General features: G+C 49.1%; 2 protein-coding genes across 2 annotated transcripts in view; one reads left to right on the forward strand and one right to left on the reverse strand.

Moving 5' to 3' along the window:
* The window catches only part of GLT1D1 (glycosyltransferase 1 domain containing 1), a 169,597-nt gene extending 166,345 nt beyond the window's left edge, over positions 1-3,252 (forward strand). Inside the window, exon 13 of the mRNA XM_082418303.1 lies at positions 3,086-3,252. Coding sequence (XP_082274429.1) covers positions 3,086-3,166 — 81 coding nt within the window. The 3' untranslated portion in view covers positions 3,167-3,252. The remainder of the gene's footprint in view (positions 1-3,085) is intronic.
* Positions 3,253-6,961: 3,709 nt separating this feature from the next.
* Positions 6,962-26,502, reverse strand: part of TMEM132D (transmembrane protein 132D) — a 690,149-nt gene continuing 670,608 nt past the window's right edge. The window contains exons 6-9 of the mRNA XM_082418220.1: positions 21,146-21,351; positions 18,320-18,593; positions 13,852-14,043; positions 6,962-9,988 (exon numbers count right to left, since the gene is read on the reverse strand). Coding sequence (XP_082274346.1) covers positions 8,804-9,988; positions 13,852-14,043; positions 18,320-18,593; positions 21,146-21,351 — 1,857 coding nt within the window. The 3' untranslated portion in view covers positions 6,962-8,803. The remainder of the gene's footprint in view (positions 9,989-13,851; positions 14,044-18,319; positions 18,594-21,145; positions 21,352-26,502) is intronic.

Raw genomic sequence — 26,502 nt, forward strand, 5'->3', positions numbered from 1 at the left:
GTTCTGCTCCTTCAGGCCAAGCTGACATTGGCAACCAAGTCATGCAGATCCTTAAAGGGGAAAAAGAACCCAGTTTGGCATGAATCCGGTGCCCCCTCCCTCTGCGTTCCCATCTTTACAGGAAGGTTGGCTCTCAGGAGTGCAGCCACTCAATAAACCAAGCAGCTTCTACTGGACGACTAGTGTATTAATCAGGTGGGAGTAGGTACTGCTGTAAATAAACCAAAATAGCAGTTAGTGAAACAGAATAAAGGTCTCTTTCTCGTCAAGAAGGGTCTGGGAGGGTCCGATCCTCTCCAGAGCCACGAGCGTCCTGCAGCCACTTAGGGACCATCCCAGACTCCCTCCAACTGGTGGTGCTACATGCCAATGTGTGTCTTCCCCAAATACCATATGATATCACTTATATGTGGAATCTAAAATATGACACAGTAAATAATAAAAAAACAATAAAATAAAATATGACAGAAATGAACCTATCTATGAAACAGAAACAGATTCATGGATGTAGAGAACAGACTTGTGGTTGCCAATGGGGGGGGCGGTGGGTGAGAGAGGGACAGATTGGGAGTTTGGGGTTGGTAGATGCAAACTATTACATTTAGGATGGATAAACAACAAGGTCCTACTGTAAAGCACACGGAACTATATTCAGTATCCTGGGATAAACCATAATGGAAAAGAATATAAAAGACGAATGTATATATGTACGTATAACTGGATCACTTTGCTGTACAGCAGAAATTAACATTGTAAATCAACTATATTTTAATTTAACCCCCCCCCCAAAACAAAAAACATATGTCTTCCCAGTCACGCAGGCAGGATAGGAGAGAGCGTGGGGCGCTCACTCACACTTGCTCCTGACCGCCCCTTCTGGGGGTGACCTGTCATCCCGGTTCACTCCCTGCCAGAACTAGTCACGTGGACCCAACTGAACCGCAAGGCTGGCTGGGAAATGTACCGAGAACGACTGTCTCTACCACAACTTCCATGTGTCAAAACACGTCCAAGTATTTGGGGGCTCTAGACAAAGAAGGGAAACCCCTCCCTTCCCTGGGGATATGAAAAAGCCAGAGAAATGTCTATTTGTCAGTAGACTTTGGAGGTACTGATTGTACGGGGCACAGCTGGCAGGATTCTGACTAAAGTGAAGACGTCCACACAGTGAGGTTGATCGGGGAAGAGGGGGGATATTTAATTCTTACCATGCTTCACTCACAGACAGTAAGCCAGCAAGGTCTGTATAGAAAGAGAGGAGAAGAGGTATTATCTTCTACGCCCCTCTTGAGGGCAGGAGTTGCATCGACCTATATTTGTCACCCCTGAAGTGACCAAATCTGAAGACTTGTCTACTGGCCCAGGGGAAGATGCTGGTGTCACATCTATGAGGCAGCATAACTACATTATAGTAGTTTCCTAAATTATTGTTCAGTTTCCTGGTTTCCACTAGGTGGCCAGCTTAATTTATCAGACTATGCCTTCGTCACTCATGCTCTGTAAACCATTCATTGTCTGTCTGCCCATCCATCCACTCACTCAAACATTCATCCGTCCATCCATCCATCCAAACATTTGCCCATCCATTCAAGCATCTAAACAGCCATCCATCCATCCATCCAAACATTTGTTCATCCATTCAAGTATCTATCATCCATTCGTCCATCCATCCATCCATCCATCCCTCCAGACAAATGTTTACTGAGTGCTGACTCTTGCTAGGCATGGCTCTAGTCATGGAGTACACAGCAGAGGGCAGGTAGGACTACATCCTTACTCTTCTGGAACTTACATTCTGCTAGGGAAGACACACAGCAAACAAGAAAGGCAGTACTTGGAAAGGACAATGCCAGAGTTGTCTACGAAGTCTGTAAGATGGGATGATAAGAGAAGGGGGACTTGAACGGGAGGGGTTGTGAGCCTACTCTAAGGTGGGCAGAGAAAGCCTCACTGAGGATGTGACATATGAGCTGAGACCTGAATGGTAAGGAGGGGTCAAGCCTGTGACAGTACGGGAGAACAGAGTTCCAGAAAGGAGAGGCAAAAAGGGCAAAAGTTCCGAGGTGGGGATAAGCGTCTTTTGTTAGAATAGACAGAAGGAAACCAGTGGGGCTGGAGTTAGTGAGCAAGACGGGCTGCAGTGGGAAATGAGGGTGGGTTGATGGGCACCGCTGCATCATGCTGGGCCTGTCGGCCACGATACAAAGTCCAGATTTCACTCTAGGATTTATGGGCATCTATTGGAGGGTTTTAAGCTGGGGAGTGACATGATTTGAATTATGTTTTTAAAAGGTCACCCTGTTAACTTTCATTTAGCAAACATTGACTGTCTACTTAGTAGATTCATTTAAGAGCCATGAAATGCTCTAGAGGCAGGGGGAGCAAAGGAGAGCAAGACAGAAGCTTTTAAACTTATAAAACAAACGTTGGCCATCATGCTTTGAGTCTATTAGCGTAACTGGCGGATCTGACTAGATTGAACATCAGGGGAAAACCACCGTGAGAAATTCAAAGTCTGGCTGTCCTGGAAAGGGGAGGGGACACAGAGTCTGCTGGCCCATGGGACTCTTCATGGGGATCCAGCCAGAGAGTGATGGGTGGGTTTCCAGGGTGGACCCACACAGTTTGTTTGTGAAGGGATTTGCTACCTCTTCTTCAGCATGAACCTCAATTTTCTGGGGTCCTGTACATGCGGTTCCAGGGTCTTCCCGAATATCCAGAAAGCAAAGCTCATGGGAATGGAATTGTGGGCAGAAGTGAGGAAGCCAGGAAGAGCCAGTAGGGGATCCATTGCTTTGTGGGACCAACATCCACTTTTACGGCAAAAATATCTTGATTCTCCCTTTGAAGTTTGTCCTTTCTCACTCTGAGTCCCTACTTTTTTGTTTTTTACCCGAGATTTAACGTACATTTATTCTTAACATGTGGACCATAGAGTATAATGATTTCATACTGAATAAAAGACATCCATTAAGCCAAAGAAGGAAAAAAGGAGGAATTTACATCAAGTTTTAGCTACATTGTTTGAAATACAAATGTGTAGATTTTATCACTGAAAGAAATCTCAATTGTGTTTCTTCATCAGAAACTTCAGCTGAACCTAGAACTTTTCCACACCTCGATTAGAAAGAAAACAGAACAAAACAAAAACCCAGAAAAAAAATAAACTATAAGTTGATTGGCTGCTGAGACAGCAAGGCACTAATCTCTCCCCCAGGGTCCAGCTGGAGGGAGATGTCTGTGATGGAGGCCTGAACATTACATCTTGCAGGTGACAGACTTATGTTCAGCTTGTGACTCCAGTCAGCCAATAGGGGTCAATTGAGGGACTTTATCTGAAAGTGTCAGGACACTTACTGTCTTTACTCTGAGATTCTTTGCTGTGAAACTGCCAAGGATAGGGCTTCTGGAGGCCACTGTATGGAAGAGCTTTCCCTGAGCCTCAAGTCAAACAGGCAAATACTAAGCCCAGAGTAAGAGAGGGAAAGAGATAGAACCCTGGGTCAAACCATTCCTGAAGCGAGCTTCACCTCCGCTTGTTCAGTCCTATGGAGCAATAAATTCTGTCCACCTCCCCTATTATTTTTCCTGAAGTCCAGTTAAAGAACAATTTTTAAAATCACTTGCAATGCAAACATCAGGATAGGACTTTTCCCCTCCTAAGGGGACTACTTCCTCGCTGGAGTGGGTAGAATTGTCTCCCTCAAAAGATGTGTTGAAATCCTAACCCTCAGAACCTGTGGCTGTGGCCTTATTTGGAAAGAGGGTCTTTGGAAAGAGACAAGTTCTCTTGTCTCTTTGGAATCAAGGGATTCCAAAGATTACCAGCAACCAACAGAAGCCAGGGAAGAAGCATGGGACAGATTCTTTCCTTCACAGCCAAGGGAGGAAACAATTCTATTAACTCCTTGATTTTGGACTTGCAGCCTCCAGAACGGGGAGAGAATACATTCCTGTTGTTTTAAGCCCCCTAGTTTGTGATATACATCCCAAAAGACATGTAGCCTTTTTTTTTTTAATCTATTTATTTATTTATTTATTTATTTATTTTTGGCTGTGTTGGGTCTTCGTTGCTGCACACAGGCTTTCTCTAGCTGCAGCGAGCGGGGGCTACTCTTAGTTGCGGTGCGCGGCTTCTCTTTGCGGTGGCTTCTCTTGTTGCGGAGCACAGGCTCTAGGCGCGCGGGCTTCAGTAGTTGTGGCACGTGGGCTCAGTAGTTGTGGCTCGCGGGCTCTAGAGCGCAGGCTCAGTAGTTGTGGCGCACGGGCTTAGTTGCGTTGTGGCATGTGGGATCTTCCCGGACCAGGGCTCGAACCCGTGTCCCCTGCATTGGCAGGCGGATTCTCAACCACTGCGCCACCAGGGAAGCCCCGAGACATGTAGCCTTAGCACTCTTCAGTCCTCCTATCTACAGGAGGCTAGATTAGCACTCCGCCTGCCCCATCATGTGATACACACGTCAGCTGGGGCCAGATGTAGGCAAAATGTATGGTAGAGAACTTAACGGGAAGGCTTTTGGGGCCAGTCCGGGGTCAAACTTGCATCCGGATCTCTGGCCACAGCATCGTCTCCACTCTGCCCCTGTCCATCACCCCTCAGGTCATCACTGATCGCTGGGCGGGAGGACCTGAGCCGCCTTGGGGGAGCATCCCTCCTTCACCCGCATTCCTGCCGGAGCCTCCATGGCTGCAGCCACAGCCAAGCGAGGGGGCGGGGGCATCCCCGGTGAGGCGCTAACGACTGCATCTTGGAAAATGACACACGGCGTAGTTAACCCACTTCCCCAGAGGGAAACAGACAAACCATTCTCTTGCTCTCCCAGGGTGTCCTAGCACAGCCTCATTTGTAAAGTGGGTGTGAAACCCAGGAGAAGGTGAGGCTTTTCTAGATAAGACACGTTCCTGGAAGCCCAGTGCCCTGGTGGGTCCGCGGAGCAGTCAGCTGCCCTGGGTCTGCACACGTTTAGCTGCCCTAGACCTCTGGCCAGAGGCCGGTGTTATGGCTGTAATTGTGTCCCCCAAATTCAGGTTTTGAAGTCCTGACCCACCAGTAACTAGATGTGACCTTGTTTGGAAATAGGGTCTTTGTGGATGCAGTTAGTTAAGACGAGGTCTTCATGGAGCAGGGTGGGTTCTACTCCAACTTGCCTGGTGTTCATCTAAAAAGGGGAAATCTGGACATGCACACGGGCGCATCCTGTGGAAAACACCACGTGAACACGGAGACAGAGCCGGGGTGAAGCGGCTGCAGGACAAGAGACACCAAGGGTGGCCGGCCACCCCCGGGAGCCGGAGAGGGGCTCGACCAGAGTGTCCCTTAGAGCCTCAGAAGAAACCAGCGCTGTCGACACCTGATCTCAGGCTTCTGGCCTCCAGACCGTGGGAGAGCACATTTCTGTTGTTCAAGCCGCCCAGCTTGCGGGACTTTGTTAAGGCAGCTGGTAACGGATTGCTCAAGTCTGGGGCACTAAAAGCCGCAGGAAGCCATGGCTTCCACTGGGGGGCGCTGATGATCCCGGTCTCCATGGGCTTGGGGGTCTGGTCTTAGCCAACAGGACCTGAACTCACTGTCTCAGGGAGGGGGGCCGGGGGGTGGCGCGGGAGCTGGAAATGAGCAAGCAGGGCAGGCTAGGAGGAACCCAGCAGCATCACTTACTTTATTCACACCCCCAAAGACACCCTGTTGGAAAGTCAGTTCGTTACAACGTTCATAGCATTTCTTTCTCAGGCTCTGGGCGCACAGAGGGCTGTGTGATCATCGTAAGCTGTGTTCTCTAGGCGATGTTCCCTCTCTTCCCAGGAGACACAGGGGTGCGCTCTCTCTTTCATATAACGATACACTTCTCCTGATTCTGTCTTGAGAATACACAGCTCCCTCCCATCTATTTTTGTTTTCTGCACTTGTGGGTTAGAGACATGGCTGGGGAGAAGTATTCCCCTATTAGAAGAGAAACGGTGACATAGACGGCAAATGAAAGTTTGCCCTCTGGGTTGGGGAGACTGGGTGTGGAGAGGCCTGCAGGGACGTCTGTCTGCCTGGAGACGACAGCAGCAAATTCACCATGTCCAATTAGGGCCAAGCTGGATTGTTAAGCCCCATTTTTCCAGAGTGTCTGCATTTTCAAGAGAAGGCAGAGATCCAGATTTTTTAGGTGAAATGGCCAAAGTCTTAAATGTTGACTCAGTCTTTTTCTATTCTGTAACCTGTTTTATTATCCTTATACAATTTATGACCATCTGAAAATTATTTCGTTCGCTGTTAATCCCCCCAGCCCCGGCTAGAGGTAAGGTCTTTGAGCGTCGGCCTGGGTCTGTTATATTTACCGCTCACCTCCTGTGTTTGCGCTAGTTCCTAGCACATAGGAGATGCTCAATAAATACCAGGTGAATGAGTGAATGATCCATCACTTGATACTGTTTGCACAAAGACAAGGATTTCACGCAACTTCTTTTTCTGGGGCATCATCTCGGGACTGCATTTGATTACTAGAGGAATCTAAAACTCAACCTTTTTTAAAAAAAAACCCCAGCCCAGTGTCACCACGGGCACATACATGCCTCAGGAAACTGACCTCTGAACGTACGTGTGAGATCCAAAGACAAGGCAGAGCCCTTTTTGCTCCAGCCCAAAGGGAGGCTGGACTACACGCTTGCCTGCCGTGCTTCTCACTTCCTGCCATCAGTCAGCAGGCTTTTAGCAGAGAATTGCACATGTGATTGATTTGCAAATCCTTTCAGGTCCTGAAGGAGAGATACTTAGTACACAATGTACTTTGTCATCGTGTGTCAACATCGCCTCAATGCAGAGAGAGGCATTACGCTACGTAAGACTGTAATTAGATTGTTGCTGGGATCCTTCAGTCTGCTTTTTCATTTCCCCAAGCTCAGCTTTGGAGAGCCATTTGCCATGGATGCCAACCGCTGGGAGGGGGTCAGTGTGTAGAAAGACAAAGGACAGCCATAAAGCTGCGGAAGGCAAATTTTATATTTACAGTCGGTAAGTTTATAAATATATATTACATTCTTACTATCTACAATACATTCTGCACGCAGACGGATTCGAGAGGGGGCAGCTGCAGCGTTATGAAACGGAACATCACACGGGAAAGAATGAAAGAAATAAGAGGGGGTTACTGAAAGCAAAGGATTATCCTTGAAAAGGGGTGACAGTTTAATCACCCAGCCAGACAAAGTCAGTCAAGTAGGGGGCAGGAGCACGTAGCTGATGGCTGCTGGAATCTCAGTCTTAGAGCAAACGGACAGCACCTGAGTTTGGGGGAGAGTGCTGAGGTCGAGAGGGTGAACTGGTGGAATTTACACACTTGATCTCAGGAGAATTCAATTATATGCATAGAGACTGAGAGAGAGAGAGAGAGAGAGAAAGAAAGACAGAGGAAGCAGAGAGACAGGTTCAGAAAGACACAGGGACAGAGAAATAGAAACTGACCTTAGAACCCAACGCTCGAATAACCCAGCTCTCTGCCCCATAGGTGGTTACCTCAGGTCCCTCCAACCCTCCAAGGTGGAGAAGAAGCCTCCCATGCCCCCCCCACCCCGTGTGTGAATGGGCCAGGCTTCCTGCCCAACCCACCTCATCGCACACCCCAAGTCCCAACTCTCCCCACCCTGTACCCTCCGTGTGGACACCCAGATTTATCTCATCAGCTTTGAGCAGCAGACTGGATGAGACCGTCCACAGACTCCACAGATGCATCACAGAAGAGCCCTCCCTCCTCGCTTTCCAGAAAAGAAAGGGGAAGGAGCATCCCTGGGTGCTGAATTCCTTGTGAGCGCTGCTGACCCGCAAAGACCAGCCTCTTCAAAGAAGGACACGTGTGAAGTTCGCCCAGTGGGGCTTCAGTGTAGAATGTCCCCTGGTGGTTGACACAGAGGCCACAGTGGAAGACAGGGAATGGGGACACTGCCCTCCACTGCCGAGCGACCAATGACTTTTGGAAAGGTGTCGATATGGGGCGTGGGGGGAGGAGGAGTACAAACGTGAACATAGTGAATTTGCTAAAAAAAAAAAAAAAAAAAGAATTTCTGGTTCTTCGAACCCAGTTGAAAGTCTACACCCAGGCTCCCTAGTTTACTAATAAAGGGATGCTCTGAACGGCTCAGAGCGTTTTTGTTTGTTTGGGTGGTTGTTCTTGGCATCTAGTTACAAAGGTATTGGTGGCCTATTCGCCCTCTTGTTCCCTTTCAATCCTTGTCAGCGATTGCCTTGCTTTGCCCCAGGCTTTGGGAGATAACTCGAAACTCGAAACTCTTGCTTCCCAAGAGCTGCCTCTAGATGGCGCTAGACTCCACCTCTGCTTATACTCACAGCCAGATGTGCTGCCCGAGGTCCAGTGACACGCTTCCTCCCCACCCATCCCCTTAAGCCCAACCTGAGTCTCATTTTTCTCCTGTGGCCCACAACATTGAATATGTTAGCTGTGTGGCTTTGACAATATCCAAATTGCTTTGATTAAAGAAAGTGAGATGGCAAGAGAGGGACTGTTCTTTCCTGGAGGCTCTCTGAAGTTCAGTGATTCAGAACTCGTCTTTCCTCCAATTTAAAAATCTTGCCATGCAGGATAAACCCCTTAACATTGACAGAAACATTGGACCCTGGAATGTGGACCTCAATTCCAACTCGGGGCCGCCCCAGGGGAGCCAGGGTCATTTTCTGTGGCTCTGTGGATAGCGTCACCCTGATCTTGTCCTGTCTTTTTATTTCCCCACCGGGCACACCGTTGCCCCACATCCCCAAGTTGAAGGCCGAAAGGTGAGTGAGAACCAATGTCTGTGAAGGCCCGGCTTACACATCTTCACGTAATCCTTCCATGTAGCCGCGTGACTCCTGGCATCCCCCAGGGTCCAGATCCTGGCAGACCCAGTTCATGGCATCCTCACTGCTGGTCGCTATGGAGTTCACGGTGGGGCATCTATCATCTGTAGAGACGGTGGTGAAAGTGGTGAACTTCACTCTTTTCCTTTTTGAGGTGGGGGACGTTGGGGGCTCACTTTTCTGATCTGTCCCATCCATGAGTGTGGGTCCTGAAGGTTTGAACAGCTGTCCGTTGATGCTGTTTTGGGAGTTGGTGCTGAGGAGATACTTACTCTCCTCGAAATCCATGCCCCTGTCGATGGCAGTGATCTGCTCATCTTGGGAGGAAGCCAAGTTGATGTGATTCTCCAACAGTTCGGCCCGGTGGCTCAACCCGACCCAGTCATGGTACTGACTCATACCTTCTTGTTCTTCGAAGGGAACCTGTTTGTGCCTGTACTTCAATGCAAAGGTCACACAGTTTATTAGGAAGACCAAAATGGCCAGGCAGAAGACACCCAACAGGGCATACATCCCAATTTCCAAGTCGCTCAGCCCTTTGGAGGCCTGTGTGAGGTCATTCTCATCCATTTCCCCATAGCTTCTGGGCAGGTCCACCTGGGCTGGGAAGCTGGTGAGGTCAATGGAGATGGTCTGCAAATGGCTGTCATCATCCAAAAGGCTTTCCTGGCCGTGGTTCTTCTGGAAGGTGGACCTTTCCGTTGTGGAGCCCCTTCCTTCCATGAGGCCCACGGAAGAACTGCCGTAGTACCGTCCCTCTTGACTCCGCCATTCTTGCGAGGGTTTTTTGGGTCTTCTGTCACTGACATTATTATCCAGGTGACCTCCTGCCCCCATGTGTCTGCTGTCACTGGTGTTGGGATTGGCATCGTTTTGGCCAAATTTAACTTTGATGTTGGCCGTCCCCACAGCCAAGACACTCTTCCGCTTGGATTTCTGGCATGATTCACAAATAACCATTTCGACCTTCACCAGGGCACCCTGTCCTTCGGCTTCAGCGGTGATTATAGGCCACTTGAATTTGGGGTCTTGGTGGATAGAGACCACCTTCTCATCCAGTGATGTGGCCATCAGGGAGAAGTCTTTTGCATCGTAAATATCCAAGGGGGTGACAGAGCCATCACTGAATTGGACCCAGCAACTTATGGCCGCTTCCTGTTGAAGAAAATAAGTTAAGTTCATCAAAATGGGCCCCAAAGCTCACTGAATACAAAGTCTTAGTAAAAATAGACACTCTGTCGCAAAGATAATACTACAAGAACAAAGGGAAACCTTTTATGCAGTGTAGAAATAAGAGGCAAGAAATACTAAGGGTATGAAAGAAAATGAATTCTTGTAAAGATGTAGAAGCCAAAGAAAACTACAACAGCAAAATGACAATGATGAAACAGGACCAGGAATAACACTCCCTAATAAGATTTGCTTTCTTTCCTCAGGTGTTGAAAGAAAGATGGCTTCTTTCTGCGGTGCAAGATCTACTTCTGCATAGTAATAAACTGCATATCAAAGGAGATTTACCGGTTAGTGGGGTCATTTACAAATGTTACACATTTAAACGAAAAATATTTATTACGTTATTTTTAAGTTGCTTTAATACCGAGTCTCCGTGCATTACTCACAACACAGGTTAAAACCCCTAACCTAGACAAGGGTGCCCCAGAGGGGCTGCGGGCTTTGGTTGTGTTGGTCCTGCTACATCAGCATCTAAGGATGGGTTTGTATTGGCTTGTGGACAGTCTTGGCTTGGAGGTGAAGAGTAAAACCAACCAGCCAGAGAGAGGGTTAGGGCTGGGGTTAGGGCTGGGGTTAGGAAGGGTTAGGGCTGGGGTTAGGGCTGGGGTTAGGAAGGGTTAGGAAGCTTTCTGTTGGGAAAATCTTTGTCTTCCCATCCACTCTCCAGCCCAACCACTTGGGGGAAATTGGGAGACCCCAAAGTAGCCAGGGTCAAGACTTGTGTCCATCTCAATCCCTTGTCTTTCTACTTTGTTGCTTTAGACCAGCTTTCCTTGGGACTAGTCTGTCCAGGGAGACTGTAATAGACAAGATAACCTCTAAGCCTTCAGTTTCAGTGAAGATGCCATTGGCCTTGACAGCGAACTGGGAGGCCCATTGCTTCCTCCCTCCTCCTAGCTACCGGAGAAGCTGTTCCACCCCAAACCCAGAAGGATGCACAGCCCTAAGAGGCTTGTGTTCCTGCCCACCTGGCCACAGCTGATTGGACCCATAGGACGGCTGCTGTCAGAGCCACTCACCTCTTCAGCTCTGAGCCAGCCGGCATCTCCCCCTCCAATTTGAAATAAGCAAGATGGGAGTGAAGCACTTAGTGGTGGGAAGATGAGTGGGAGCTCATATAAAACTGGAGAATGAAGCCCCACTTTGGAGCAACCCACGATGGATCGGGTGTAGGCAAATGTCTGGGCACAGCATTTATTTAATGAGATAATGGACATGAGACCCCCCCCAGTTTCCCCAAGTTCTTATAGCTGGGGTCTAAGAGGGTCCCACTATCCTTGTAATAAATCCTGTGTTATTTAAACTTGCTTGAGGGGATTTCTCTTTCTTGCAACCAAAGAGCCACCGACCACGACAGAAGTTACGTTTTCCTGGTGGAGTCTGGTCTTTGGAACTGAGAAGGGAGCTTCTCACATATGACTGGTGGTCTCTGCTCCTCCTTCAGCACAGCCAGTAAATACTGACCTTGTTAGCCATCGGCTTGGGCTGGCTGCTAAGTGGAAAATGCCTCCAAGACACAGGGCAGAAGCCACTGGATGTGACCTTGGTTTACCTGGGCCTTCTGATTGGCTGTGAAATTGCAGCAGGAAATTCAAATGCACATTGGATTTCTTGAAACTGAACTGTCGGAGCCAAGTTGCAGGCAGGGACTAAGCTCCACCCAAAGCAAGCACGGAGCAGATCTCAGGGTCACGTGCCTAGCTCTGCATGTCGGAAACGGATTAGCTCTGTGGCCTTATTCTGTCTTATCGCTTCCTTAACTCCTAACTGGCAGTCACCTGATTTGATCGCCCCAGGAAGACAGGAAGAAGCCTCGGGTTATTTCTCCTTTGCTATCTGTAACTTGCATCCTGGCTGGCATCATGCCCTGCGAAAAGGGAGGTTTGTCTTTGGCAAGAATTCGTATCCGTTATTGAGACCATCCACTTTCAAGTGCTTTCTAATCCAAACCCCTGCACACAAAGACCACAGTGAAAGGGCAAGATTAGCTAACACCTGGCAGGGGAGCCTTCAGTGATGGGTACGGGCTGGGAAAATGGTAAGGCTCTGTGTGTCCACGGGCAGGTCCAGCCTAGCTCACCTTCCTGCCCATAGTCACAGCCTCAGCAGGTGCAAGAGGGGGCCCAGATGGTAATGTACCTGCCGAGGGGAGAGCTTCCAGGAAGCGCTCCTGACCAGTAAGGAAAGCTGCCCGAAAACCCCCTACGTGGGCTGGAGGCCTTCTGGCATCCCCAGAGGAGGGCAGTCCTGTCTCATGGGGCGCAGAGAATCAGTAGCCTGAGACCACCGTCCTTGGGCATTAAACAGGGCTCACCAAAGTCTCCATCCAGTTTCTTTCTAAGAAATAAAGTTTCTCCATCTCGGATGAGGGAGGAGATCAGATGACATTTCCAAGTGCCCTTCCAACATTCCTCTGTTTGGAAACCATCGTATCTATCAACACACAAACATGCACCACACGATACACACCACAACACGTACACATACACAACACACACTACACACAACACACATACATAACACAAACACACATATGCACAGCACACACACATACACACAACACACACACTCTATTAGCGCACACTGGTTTCCAACAAAGAGAAAGAAGGCCATGACTGATGTCACCACCGGCTTGTTACTTCTGCTTTGAGCTAAACGACAAATGTGGAAGCATCTCCTCCAATCTCCTTCCGACCCCCAGACCCGTTACCCCGTTTTTTTGAGCAGGGACTTAGCAGAAGGCTGTGGACCCCTCCTTGGAGTCTGTTCCCGCCCTCGCTTTCACGCCACTGCTCGGGGAGGTCAGCGGGGTCCAGAGCCAGGACCATCTGGCGGTGGGGGGGAGAAGCAGCACAGGTGACGCACGATGGGGCGCGAGGAGACCGCGTCCAGCCTCTCTGGCTCCTGGTGCCTGTAATCCTTCACTCCTGGCAACCCTGTTGTCTGGCATCTCCCTCGGGGGGGCTAGGAGGCCTGAGGCTGAGCAGCTGCCCCTTCACAACGCCTTTCCAGACTGCGGAGCCCCCGATGTGCGAGCCCACTCTTCTGCGGGACCCTCCACCCCAATTAGTGGTTCCACCACACGGGCAACCTGATCTACGCGTGACCTCAGCCCACTGTGCGACCTCACCTGACGTGTGACCTGCTCAGGGCGGAAGCCCACCCAGTGAACGACCCCACTGACATGTGACCCAACCCACCACGTGACCCCAAGAGACGTGGGATTCCCCCGCTGGTGTGGGCCCCACCTGCTGTGTAACCGCACCTGGTGTGTGACCTCACCTGGTGTGTGACCTCACCTGATGTGTGACCTCGCCTGATGAGTGACCTTACCTGGTGTGTGACCATCCCCCCATGTGTAACTCTCCCTGGATATATCACCCCACCTGGTGTGTGACCTCATCTGATGTGTGACCTCACCTGATGTGTGGCCTCACCTGGTGTGTGACCTCACCTGATGTGTGGCCTCACCTGATGTGTGGCCTCACCTGGTGTGTGACCTCACCTGATGTGTGGCCTCACCTGGTGTGTGACCTCACCTGATGTGTGGCCTCACCTGGTGTGACCTCACCTGATGTGTGACCTCACCTGGGTGTGACCTCAGCTGATGAGTGACCTCACCTGGTGTGTGACCTCACCTAATGTGTGACCTTACCTGGTGTGTGACCCCCCCCCCATGTGTAACCCCCCCCTGGATATATCACCCCACCTGGTGTGTGACCTCACCTGGTGTGACCCGCCTGACATGTGATCCCTTCCCACGGTGCCCCATCCCCACCCCACACCTGTCTGGGCCGTTGCAGAAGTTCTTGAGCCACTGCAGTGGCGAAGATGGCTCTGTTGCTCCCAGGGCTGAGCTGCAGGGAGAGGGACAGCCCTGCCACCAGCTGCACCCCGAGGTCTGTGATCGTCACCTTCTCATCCAGCACAGTGATGGTCTTCTCGGCCAAGATGGCATCTGACAGAGGCGACAGGATCTGAAAGGCAGAACCGACATAGGAAGGAAAAGCTCTCTGTGGTTCCAGAAATCCCCCCGATGGTGTAAACGATGCACCGTGCAGGGGGTGGATAGAGACAGACAGAGCCAGAGGAGCCGGAAAGAACAAAAACGGGTCTTTCCCACTCATGCCTTCTTCTAAAAGATACAGCTTGCTTGTGAAAATATAGTGCATTTTTTAAGTAACAGCAAGATGGTATCAAGGAGTGGATGGGATAGGGCCTGGCATCCCACCTCCAGCATCAAATAAACTCCATTGCCTACCATGCACTGCCCTCAGACCTTGAGAGGAAGAATTAACATTTTCACTCATTTCAGCACTAACTTTACGATTCTTCTAACAGCATGGATCATTTCTACTATTACTTAGTGCATATTTTGTTTAAAATTATTTTATGTAAATAATTTGTTTAGTGCATACTACTTAGTGCATATTTTGTTTAAATTATTTTATGTAAATAATTTGTTTAAAAAAGCTTCATAGCATCATAGAAAAACGGTTTCGATATGCTAGCTATATATTTCTATATTTCTCTCTTCTACACATGATCACCAATGACCAGTTACACTCAAAGAAGAGACGGTCGGTCCATGTACCACCTAAAGCATCCTGTGTGTCACCGGGAGCTCGCACTCTACACTTTGGGGAACACTGAGCAGTGACACTCAGTTGCATTTTGGAATATCAGCTTGCGTCCTCCGATAAACTCAGCTGCGAGTCCTACCCTTGACGCCGATGTCCCAAAGTCTCATTTGTCTCTGGACACCTGTGATGCCCTGGGGAATGAAGCTTCCGTTCAATTTAGACCCTGAAGAGGAAATCCTGCTTTGGAAGATTGTCTGTGGAAGCACCTCTGCTCTCCCCACCCCTCATCCAAGTTACAAAGAGCTGATTTAGACTCCCCTCTATGAATCCTTAACCTTCTGGGTGAAACAGGTTTCATTCTCCCTTCCCCAGCTTTTTTTGATGTATTTCTCTTTTCAAGTTGCTGGTGATATTTATGAAGATGTATCTCAAGATAGTTTTCCCTGGATTCATTAAATTCCTTTGTCAAAGCCCCATATTTCTATTCAAATACCTTCTTCAGTTTCTAAATCTGGTTAGGACAACTTGAATGGCGCTGGGTATGAAACATGAGTCCCCAGAAGAAAGTGGTCAAATGAATTTATAACTCAGGAGGACTCAGTGGGCATAAATAAGAGGGAAAAACGAAGGGTCTCAGGAGCAGATGCCCCACTAGGACAATTTTCATGTTTCACGCATGGGAAGCTGGCCCATTCACACTCATTGATTTTCACAGAAATAGCTGATTTCTGAACAGTGTTTTATTGCGTCTTTGTATTTAAATGATCATTTTGAGTGGTTAGTGTCAAGCTGTCGTCTTGGTTCCAGTTTCCAGATATCAGCATCACTTTAGCCCATGGATCAACTTTAATTTAGATCTTTCAAGCAAAAGTCAACTGTGAAGATTACAAGTGCTTGTCTATGGGGCAGATATGTTTTGTTTGACATAACACTTCAAAATGGGATGAATGGCCATCCTTAAAAAACAGAGGATTTCGTATGAAAGATAGATTTCTAGCTATTCAGGAAAAGTTGCAGCATCTCTCCACACTGGGCTCCCATTTCCTCTTGGCACCTTTTGGAGATGAGTAGCAGCCTCCCTTTGCCACACTCCTCACCACTCCCTATTGTCCTCCTAACACTTAGGGCCCAAATCAGTCATCCTCTTTCACCTGATGCCCTGGCTGCTTTCTTCACAGAGGGTACCTTCACAGCTTTTGGAGAGCATTGGAGCATGTGACTCCTGAGTCCCAGTTCAAAGTAATTTACTTTCCCCCTTGAATAAAATGATCTCTTTTATTTTTATTTTTTTCCAGTGGCTAAAGTATTTTATTAAATTAAGTATGTCATTTGCAAATGGTTTCATATGAAAATTTAAAAGCAAAGTTATAAAACATTTTTAATAAAACAGTACAGAGTTAACAGCAAAATTACATTTTCTTGATTGTACAAATAAAAGCATTTTGTTTCTGATAGACTGTCTGAAAATTTTATAATGTATTCTCCAACTGACAGCTGCAATATTCTATTTTAATGAGACATCTCAGGGTTAATTCAATCATTTGATAATAATGGGTTCAAAAATGATCTCTCTTAAATATCAGCCCATTTTCCAGAATGTTTTAAATCTTCTGCAATCTAATATAGTTTCACTTTTAACTGCTTTAGAAAGCTCACTGTTTGGCTAATAGGATGATCACCTCTTCTATAAATGGGGCAGTCACTGAGGAACAATATTTGCTCTCAGACAGGAGGTAAGTAACTCCCAAGTGACCTCCCAGAACCGTGTCTTGTGAAGGTGTTTGTTTCAAAGCTCTCATGTTGCATACCGGTTCACCCCATCCATTCCTAGCAGTAGGTGCTTACAAGACCAGTGGAATCATAATAACTCTGTTGCTTCCTTCAGTACATTTCTGAAATGCTCCAGGTTTCATCATGTGGCAGGCTGGGACCTGGTGGAGACAGCTGAGCTTCATGGCGGGATGGGAAGCTTTTCGGTGACGATGGTCAGTGAGGTGGAGTGACCAAGTGAGAAGCTGCTGGCCACACCCATGATTCTGATGAGCTCAGCCCACCCCAAGAGCTTTTTAAAAAATATTTTTAAATTACAAAAATTTTATTTTATATTGGGGTATGGTTGATTTACAATGTTGTGTTAGTTTCAGGTGTACAACAATGTAATTCAGCTATACATGTACATGTATCTGTTGTTTTTCAGATTCTTTTCCCATATAGGATATTACAGAGTAATGAGTAGAGTTCCCTGTGCTATACAGTAGGTCCTTGTTGGTATATGCTAATTTCAAACTCCTAATTTATCCCTCCCCAGACCTTTCCCCTTTAGCAACCATAAGTTTGTTTTCTATGTCTGTGAGGCTGTTTCTGTTTTTTTTTTTCTTCTGTTTCTGTTTTGTAACAGTTCATTTGTATCATTTTTTAAGATTCCACATATAAGGTTTATCATATGATATTTGTCTTTCTCTGTCTGGCTTACTTCACTTAGTATGATCATCTCTAGGTCCATCCATGTTGCTGCAAAGTATTTCATTCTTTTTTTATGGCTGAGTAGTATTCCATTGTATATATATACCACATCTTCTTCATCCATTCATCCATCGATGGACATTCAGGTTGATTCCATGTCTCAGCTGTTGTAAATGGTGCTGCAGTGAACATTGGGGTGCATGTATCTTTTTGAATTCGAGTTTTTGTCTTTTCCAGATATACGCCCAGGAGTGGGATTGCTGGATCATATAGTAGCTTTATTTTTAGAGCTTTTGTCCCAAGATAGTAACATCCACCATGTCTTAGAGACAAATAATGTCTTGGAGTTTCAAACATGACCCATCCTGAGAAGCCAGTCCATCATTATACCTCTTCTGTTGTTTATTTGACAGTTTCTTTCCGTCTGTTCACTCTGAAAATGGATACTGTCAAATAGAGCTACCGTATGATCCAGGGATACCACTCCTGGGCATACATCTAGACAAAACTCTAATTCAATACACGCACCCCAATGTTCACAGCAGCACTATTTACAATAGCCAGGACATGGAAGCAACCTGAATGTCCATCTACAGATGAATGGATAAAGAGGATGTGGTACAGATATACAATGGAATACTACTCAGCCATAAAAAAAAGAATGAAATAATGTCATTTGCAACAACAGAAATGGACCTAGATATTATCACACTAAGTAAAAAGTAAGCCAGACAGAGAAAGACAAATATCATATGATATCACTTATATGTGGAATCTAAGAAAATGATAAAGTACACTTATTTACAAAACAGAAATAGACCCACGGACATAGAAAACAAACTTATGGTTACCAAAAGGGAAAGGGGGGGATAAATTAGGCGTTTGGGACTAACATATACACGCTACTATATATAAAATCGATAAACGACAAGGACCTACTCTATAGCACAGGGAACTATATTCAATATCTTGTAATAACCTATAATGGAAAAGAATATGAAAAAGAAGAGATGTATACATATGTATAGCTGCATCACTTTTCTGTACACCTGAAACTAACACAACATTGTACATCGACTCTACTTCAATTAAAAAAATAAATAAATAAAAATGGATATTGCTCTCAGTGACAACAAACAGCTGAGTTCTTGTCTGGGTAGAGACGTGACAGGAATGCAGAGAGTCTTTGCCTTGGGGGGTTTCTTACCTGAATGGTGGTCATCCCGAGCTCCTGGCCAATCAGGACTTGTCCCCCTTGCAGCTTGGCAATCCGGGGCTCCTCCACCTGCATGAAGTCCTTTACCAGCTCCGTGATGTCCACCTGCCAATCTGAGCCCAGCAGGTGGGCCAGCTGCCCCCCGGGCTCAGCCGCCTCGGCCACAAACTGAGTCAAGACCCGCACCATGGCGTGCTGGTACTGGAGAGCGCAGCCCCGGCCTTTCTTCTCGTCTTCGTCCTCTTCCTCGCTGTCCCGAGCTGGCCTGTCAAGGGGTCAGTTCGATTGAACAGATGCTGATTTGTTGGGTCAACGGTTGGGGGCGGGGGGTGAAGCACGCATGGCAGGGGCTGCAGAGGTGAGTGGGCATGAGCCCTGCCTTCGGGGAGTTCACAGCCCGGGGGGGTGCTCAGACAGATGTGCAGGGGTGTTGCTCAGGAGATCTGAGCACTGCTGTGGCCTGACCAGTACTGACCAGTCAGAATGGGCTGGTGTGGTCAGCAGAGTTCTAAGGTGTCCCCTCTGAGCCCCATCTCCTGGTATTCACTTTGTGAAATCCCCTTCCCTTTGGGTGTGGGCTGGACCTAGTAAAAGTTTCTTCCAATGAAAGATTACAGCGGGACTTCCCTGGCGGTCCAGTGGTTAAGACTCCACGCTTCCGATGCAGGGGGCACGGGTTCAATCCCTAGTCGGGGAACTAAGATCCCACATGCCGCGCGGTGCGGTGAAAAAAAAAAAATTACAGCAAAAGTTATAGGATGTCACCTTCGAGATTAGGTTTTCAGAAACTATGACTTCTGTCTTGTTCAGCCCTCTTTCCTTGGTTCTTCCCTCTTGCCTGCCCTGATGAAGTCAGCTGCCATGCTGTGTGCGGCCCTATGGAGACGTCTTACAGCTGGAAACAGCATCCTCTGGCCAACAGCCAGTGAGGAGCTAAGACCTCCCAACAACCACATGAGCTTGGACGTAGGTCCTTCCCCACCAGAGCCTTGTGATGAGACTGCAGCCCCAGCTGACAACTGGACTGCAGCTTGCGAGAGACCCAGCTAAGCCTTGCCTGGATTCCGGATCCAGAGGAACTGGGAGATAATAGGTTTTTCTTTTACGCCACTTGGTTTTGGGATAAGCCACTAAATTACGTAGCAATAGATAATTAATACAGTAAGGCCCTGGGTGACCAGTATAGCCCTACAAACCAGTACCCCAGGGAAGTGAGTGTTGAACTCAAGGTAAGGTATTTTGTGATAATAGATGCAGAAAGGACCAGGCATGAGGCAGATGTTAGCAGATGTTAGCTGCTCCCTTGACATCTGATGCCTTATGTGCCGTCAGTCCTTCCCGGCACCATCACGGTCTCCATCAGAAGAGCCGCTCCCTCCTGGAAGTGGTTCTCTTGCCGTATCTGAGCTGCACAGTTGTGACAGCATCTGGACTGTTCACGATCACACTCGGCCAGTCCTTGGGTGAGTTTTTCCCTGCAACCACTTGCCCTCAGTAGCGTCAGTAATCACGCTGAACTCCATTCTCCCAACTCAACCTCAGAAACCCCCATGGTTAAGGAAAGGGGCATTGCTGAAACCATCTTCCAACGGCACACAGGACCCAAGCCTTCATTCCTGAAGCCCTGCCCTCTCCCAGGTGCCGTAAGGACTCAAAGGAGTGGACTTCCAAGGGAAGGAATATAAAAGCTGCCCCTCACCTAAGTACCAGTTCACTCCTCCCTGCGGAGTACCCAGCCTCCAGGAATATTTCCTTGTCTAAGTCAGTCTGCACACGCTCACTTTTGACTTTCTACAAGTCCCTTGGATACGATTCCTTAAGCACGGGTTTCTCCAAGGTGACCAAGCCTCTGAACAAAACTCCCTTTGTGCCCGATGCCTGTTTGTTTGCCTGTTGTGGGGGGTGCAGACTTATCAGCCCATCTAACGCCATCACAGTGATGCACCAGGCACACAGGCGACAAGCTTCGGACTTCACCTCCCCAAGGGAAAGTGATCTCAGTGTTTCTGGGCTGGAGGGACAAAGAGACTGCCCAGCTCAGCCAGCATCTGTTCGGACAGCTCTCTAGTGGCCCTCTGTTGCTTGCGTCCTCCAAGAATCAATGCTTCCCTCCTCCTGGTATTGACCTCTTGGTTCAGGCAGGGTTGACCTCTTTCCCTAGCTCCTCTGGCCCCAGCCAGGGGAATGTGGCTGCAGCCTAGCTGGCCAATCAGTGTATTCTGTCTCCTCCTCCTCCCCCTCCCCTCCCCCTTCCCCCCTCCTCCCCTCCCTCCTCTCCCCTCCCCCTTCCCTCCTCTCCCCCTCCCCTCCTCTCCCCCTCCCCCTCCCCTCCTCTCCCCCTCCCCTCCCCTCCTCTCCCCTCCCCCTCCCCTCCTCTCCCCCTCCCCTCCCCTCCTCTCCCCCTCCCCCTCCTCTCCTCCTCCCCCTCCTCCTCCTTCTCCTCCTCCTCCTCCTCCTCCTCCTCCTCCTCCTCCTCGGCTACAGTGATTAGATCAGAAATGGACATATAACCCAAGTGAAGATAACACTGAACTCCAGGATTCTTGCATGAGTTATTGGGCAAGAGAGGATGTACTTTCTGCAGAGTCGCGGAGAAGGTAGAGTGAAAGTCTGGAACCTCACGAGAAGAGCCTGATGGGTGATGAAGCCAACACAAAGCAAGCAGGAGCCAAGAGGTGGAGAGAGAACCAGTCCTTAGGGTACCAAGGAACCCCTGGGACCAGACATGCCTGCAATCAGCTACCCTGTAAGTTTCCATCTTCAGCCTAAGCGCACTTGACTTGGGTTTCTGCTACGGCACCTGACCTGCACACCCACCTCTTGTTGGAGACAATGGGGACTCTCCAGCCCTTGATCTGGTTGAGCTCGGTGTCCGAGACCTCGATCTGCAGGGGCAGACGGGGCACCCACACCACCATCTCCAGAGGACTGGTCAGGTGCTGGTAGGTGAAGTTCACCACCACATTCACCTTGCCCTTCATTTCCTTCCCGTTGACGAAGACGTAGTCACATCTGTCAGAAACCTGGGAAGAGGAGAGGGAAGGGTGGGGGACGTATGAGTTTTTAATCACATCCCAAAGGAAGAACAAGAGAAAGCGGCGGAGGAAAGCAGCGTCGTGACTCTTTTGGGGTCACAATCATGAGGAGTTAGTCCTAACGCGGACACTGGATTTTGCTTTCCGAGACAGCAGAGGCTGTGATGACAGATGCCACGGGGCCCCATCCGCCTCTCCTGGGAGCTCTTCAACGGGGTGGGTACACTCACGCCTGCCTGCTGCAGGTGCTTTGCTGCACCTCCTCTGACAGACTGCCCTTGGGTGCTGGAGCTGAACCTGCAGAACTACCTGGGCGCTCGGCACCACTCAGCCCACCTTTCTGCCCGATGATGAGTGCCTGGTTTGCCTCAAGGAGGGACGAACCGTGTGTGCAGTTCACGACCCGGAGCTCCCCTGGGGATCGGCCGAGGCTCGATCTCATCTGAAGCCATCCCGGCTCCGCTTCTCCCCTTTCTGCATCCGGCCTCCCTCACTCCCGTACGGACGTCTCCAGAGAATACCCTCGGCAAGTCACGTGCAGACAAGCTCCCATCTTAGCTGTGCGGGCAGGTTCCGAGATGTATTCCTCGTGGTTCCTGGGAACGTCTCAGTGGGATTCTCCCCACCTGCCCGCCGTGGTAACTAGCTCAGTGATTCACTTCCCGTCTCTTCCATTTAGGTGTCCTGTCCTGCCCCCCAACTCCCGCCTCCACGTCCTGGAGTCAGTCCCCAGATACACCCGCCGCCCTCGAGTCCGTGGCTCAGGCTCTGCTTTCCAGAGAATGCAGACACGTTAATCCAGGCCCCTGTCAGCTCATTTCATCCTCAGAACAACCCCAAGACAAGCATTCCCATTAGTCCCATATTCCAGATGAGGAAGCTGAGAGTTAAAGGAGCTTGACTGTGGTCCCACGATTCGGCCCTGGGGTCTGGCTGTGGAACGCACGTTCTCAGCTTGTGCTGGTGTACGAGACTGCTCCCCTCTGCCCACGTCTGAGAGAAAAGCCAAGTTCAAAGAAAAGACCTTGTCCCCTTGTCTTTGTCTCCCAGCTCTCCAGGGGAGCTCGTGCTCATCCTAAACACGACTTGGGGCAAAGCTTTGGGGTCGTGTGGTAGCATGAACGATGGCCCCCAAAGATACCAGGTCCTAATCCTCGGAACCGGTACGTTACCTTATTTGGCAAAAAGGACTTTGCGGGTGTGATTAAGTTAAGGATCTGGAGATGAACAGATGACCCTAGATTATCCAGGTGGGCCCTAAATGTAATCCGAGTGTCCTTATAGGAGAGGAACAGAGGGACATTCGACCACCGTGACAGAGGAAGGACATGTGTCACCAAAGCAAGATGCTACACGGCCGGCTTTGAGGATGCAGGACAGGGCCAAGGAATCCAAGGAAGGCGTCTCTAGAAGCTGGAAGAGGCTGGGAATCATTCTCTCCTAGAGCCTCTGGGGGGAGTGAGGCCCTGCTGATACCTTGTGAAGCTGATGAAGGACTTCTGGCCCCCAGAACTGTGAGAGAATAAACCTGTGTGGTTTTCAAGTAACTTTTTTTTTTTTTGGCCACACTGCACAGCTTGTGGGATCTTAGTTCCCTGACCAGGGATCGAACCCGCACCCCCTGCGGTGGAAGCGTAGAGTCCTAACCACTGGGCCGCCAGGGAAGTCCCTAAATGTGTGTGGTTTTTAAGCCACCGGGCTTGTGGTCATTTGTCCCAGCAGGAGATGGCCACAGAGAGGGAGAGGAGGATGGGCAGAGGCCACGAGGGCTCCTTCCCTGCTCTGGGGCTTGGCTGGTTACAGCAAACGTCCATACACCCACCACCTAGCTTCTGTGATGAATACATTCTGGATGGGCTTTATCACACATCTATCCACTTTTCAGCCCTCTGTCCTCCTTTTATGATTCATTTCAAAAGAAGCAGCAAACATCCATTTTCCCTAAATGCTCCAGCTCTCCCAACTAGAGTTCAAGAATCAATTCCTTTCCACTTTAAAAAAAAAAAACTTGTACTATTGTCAGGGATGGAAAACTAATATCATTGTACATAAATAGAATTAACTCCTCTTAAATAAGGACAATGAAAACACAGCAGGGTTAGAAGAAACCAGTAGCACGCGTTCAGAATTTTTTCACAGTGGTGGGGTCTGTGTAAGTTTTTCCTTCTGGGTAAATCCCAAGGCAGTCTAGTGTCACTAAGCTCTGGATCCAGATGTTCCACGCTGTTTTATATTATTCCAGCTCCTCCACTCACTGGCTGTGTGACCTTGGGCAAGTCACTTAACCTCTCTGTGCCTTGGTTTCCTCATCTGTAAAATGGGGGTGGTGATAATAGTTCCAGCTTCATGGGTTGTTTCAAGAGTAAATGAGTTAATATATGTGCAGTTCTGAGGCTTCTGCATGCAAACACTCAGTACAGCTCTTGACCGCTCTATACCTTAGGGTCTAGTCTGACGAGGGTGGCAGGATAGATGCACAGCAGCTGTGGGGGGTGCTGCTCAGATCGCCCTTCAGCAGGAGCCCGCCATCAGGAGCGCCATTTGCTGGCAGACCTCAAGGGGCATCGCCCAGACCCTCCTTTCGGAGGGACTGCAGTCAGCACCCAGCCCTCGCTGTCTCCCCTTGGGCTCTGCCTCAGCTGCATAGGTCATCTCCTTGTGGCAGGCAGGTCACGCCCGGTGCATGAGAGAAGAGGGGGCACCGCCCAGCGGTTCAGCCGGCAGGGGACAGAGCCCCTGCTGTGGCCCGATTTCTCCCTCTGCCTGATGCTCTCCCTCTTTCTCTTCACTGGGCTTGATCCCTAAGAGACATCTTGGGACTTCCCTGGCGTTCCAGTGGTTAAGACTCCGCGCTTCCATTTCAGGGGGCACAGGTTCGATCCCTGGTGGGGGAACTATAAGACCTTACATGCTGAGCAGATAGGCCAACAAAGAAAAATAAAAAAAGACCCGAGACATCTTGGCCCCAAATTCCAGCTCAGCATCTGTTTCTGCAGAACTCACCTGTCTTAGCTCAGGTTGCCATTAAAAAATGACCAGACGGGGTGGCTTATAAACAGCAGACGTTTATTTCTGCCATTTCTGGGGGCTGGAAGGACAAGACGATGGCTCCATCAGATCTGGTACCCGCTACCTGCTGCATAGACGGATGTCTTCTCTTTGTCCTCACAGGGTGGAAGGAGTGAGGGAGCTCTCTGGGTCTCTTTTATAAGGGCACTAATCCCAAAGTGAGGGCTGCATCCTCCTCACCTAATCACCTCCCAAAGGACCCACCTCCTGCCACCGTCACCTTGGGCGCCAGGTTTCAACATATGGATTCTGGGGGGACACAGACCCCTCAGTCGATAGCACCACCTATGACACGAGCTTCTTAGTATGTCCTTTCCTCCAGGCAGCCCTCGATTTGTCTTGTGTTAGTGGAGAATGGTTCATGTCAGCAGTTTCCTCACGTTGAATGGTAATGGACCAAGGTCATGGTTCTGATGGCTGAGTTTCCACTAACAGGGTGCTACGCAAGATGAGGACTGACTACATTTCTCTGTTATTTGAAACCATGTGGAATATTGCCAAAGAAGAATAAAATCTAACAAATGCAGACCTCCAAGATCTTCTGCAGACCTACGAAAGTGGATTGAATCCCCCCAGATTCCTGTCTACCCAGCACCTCAGATTGTGACCTTATTTGGAAATAGGGTCTTTGCACATGGAACTAGTTAAAATGCGGTCAGACTCGATTAGGATGGATTCTAAATCCAATGAGAGTGTCCCTGTAAGAGACAGAAAAGGACACACAGAGACTGAGGGAAGAAGGCCAGTGATGACAGAGGCAGAGGTTGGAAGGATGCGGCCACAGCCAGAAGATGCCAGGAGCCCCCAGTAGCTGGAAGAGGCAGGAAGCCTCCTCCCCTAGAGCCTCCGGAAAGAGCACGGCCCTGCTCATGCCTTGATTTTGGAATTCAGGCCTCCAGAACTGCGAGAGAATGAATGGAGTGACCCAGTTTGTGGCAATTTGTTACGGCAGCTCCAGAAAACGAGCGGACCTCCTAGGCGAGACCTCCCAATTAAGCCAGTGAATCTCCATTTTGACGGATGCCACGGCTGATTCTCATTTACACTGACAGTTCAGAGCTACTGACGGGAGGGCGTCCCGCGCCCAGAAAAGGGGTAGTTCTATTACCCTCTCATTCCACAAAGAACGGGCTGATCTGAGTAGCTTCTTACAAAGATGAAATCCACCCGTCTGTTCTGAAAGGCTCTGGCTTTGATTTCATCTTCTAAGGTGAATGAGAACAGATCATGAAGCCCCCTGTTCCTCTCAATCCTTCAACAAAAGCCCAGCTTTCCTGGCTGCTTTGCGCCGTAGGATTCTCTGCTTAATATCCAGCAACGCTGGGCAGCAATCCTTACGAGGCCAAAACAAATGCCATCTAAAACACGCGTCGCAAATGCAGCCTGATGGTGCCTGTGTCAACTCAGCGTCACCTACTTAACATGTTTATTCACAACCTCCGTAAGTGACGTTACTGGTGGTACAGGGGTCCTGGACCAGCAGTTCAGGGGGTGCCCCTGCAGCACCTTTTGTTTGGTGGAGGTGGTGGGGTGGCAGTGCCATGGCTGGAAATGACTGCTACACTTCTGACATCCCTCCTGCCCTCCCCCTCCCTCCCTCCATGCATCCATCCCTCCCTCCCTCTCTCCCTCACTCCATCCATCCATCCATCCATCCATCCATCCATCCATTCATCCATCCACCCATCTATCCATCCATCCATCCTTCCTTCTTTCCCTCCCTCCTTCCTTCCTTCCTCCCTTTATTATTTAAATAATCGTATTATGACTTATTTTTCTGCCTAACTTTTTTATTACCTACAGATAGGTGTACACATCATGACTGTTCTGCTCAGTGACATTTCACAGTGAACAAACTCGTAACCCAAACCCAGTTCAGAGCCAGAGCACTGCGGTTCACACCGGAAGCCCCTCATGCCCTTCCAGCCCTAGCCCCACCCCGACCTGGGTAAGGGTTAACCTCTTTCCTGATATCTTTGCTTAGTCTTCCCTGTTTTCAGTCTTTGGTATAAATGGGATCACATCCCCTGTACTTGCGTTTGCGAGACTGATCTATGTGGTTCATTCCTT

This window comes from Balaenoptera physalus (assembly GCF_965194825.1).
Source record: "Balaenoptera physalus genome assembly, chromosome: 12".
NCBI lineage: Eukaryota > Metazoa > Chordata > Mammalia > Artiodactyla > Balaenopteridae > Balaenoptera > Balaenoptera physalus.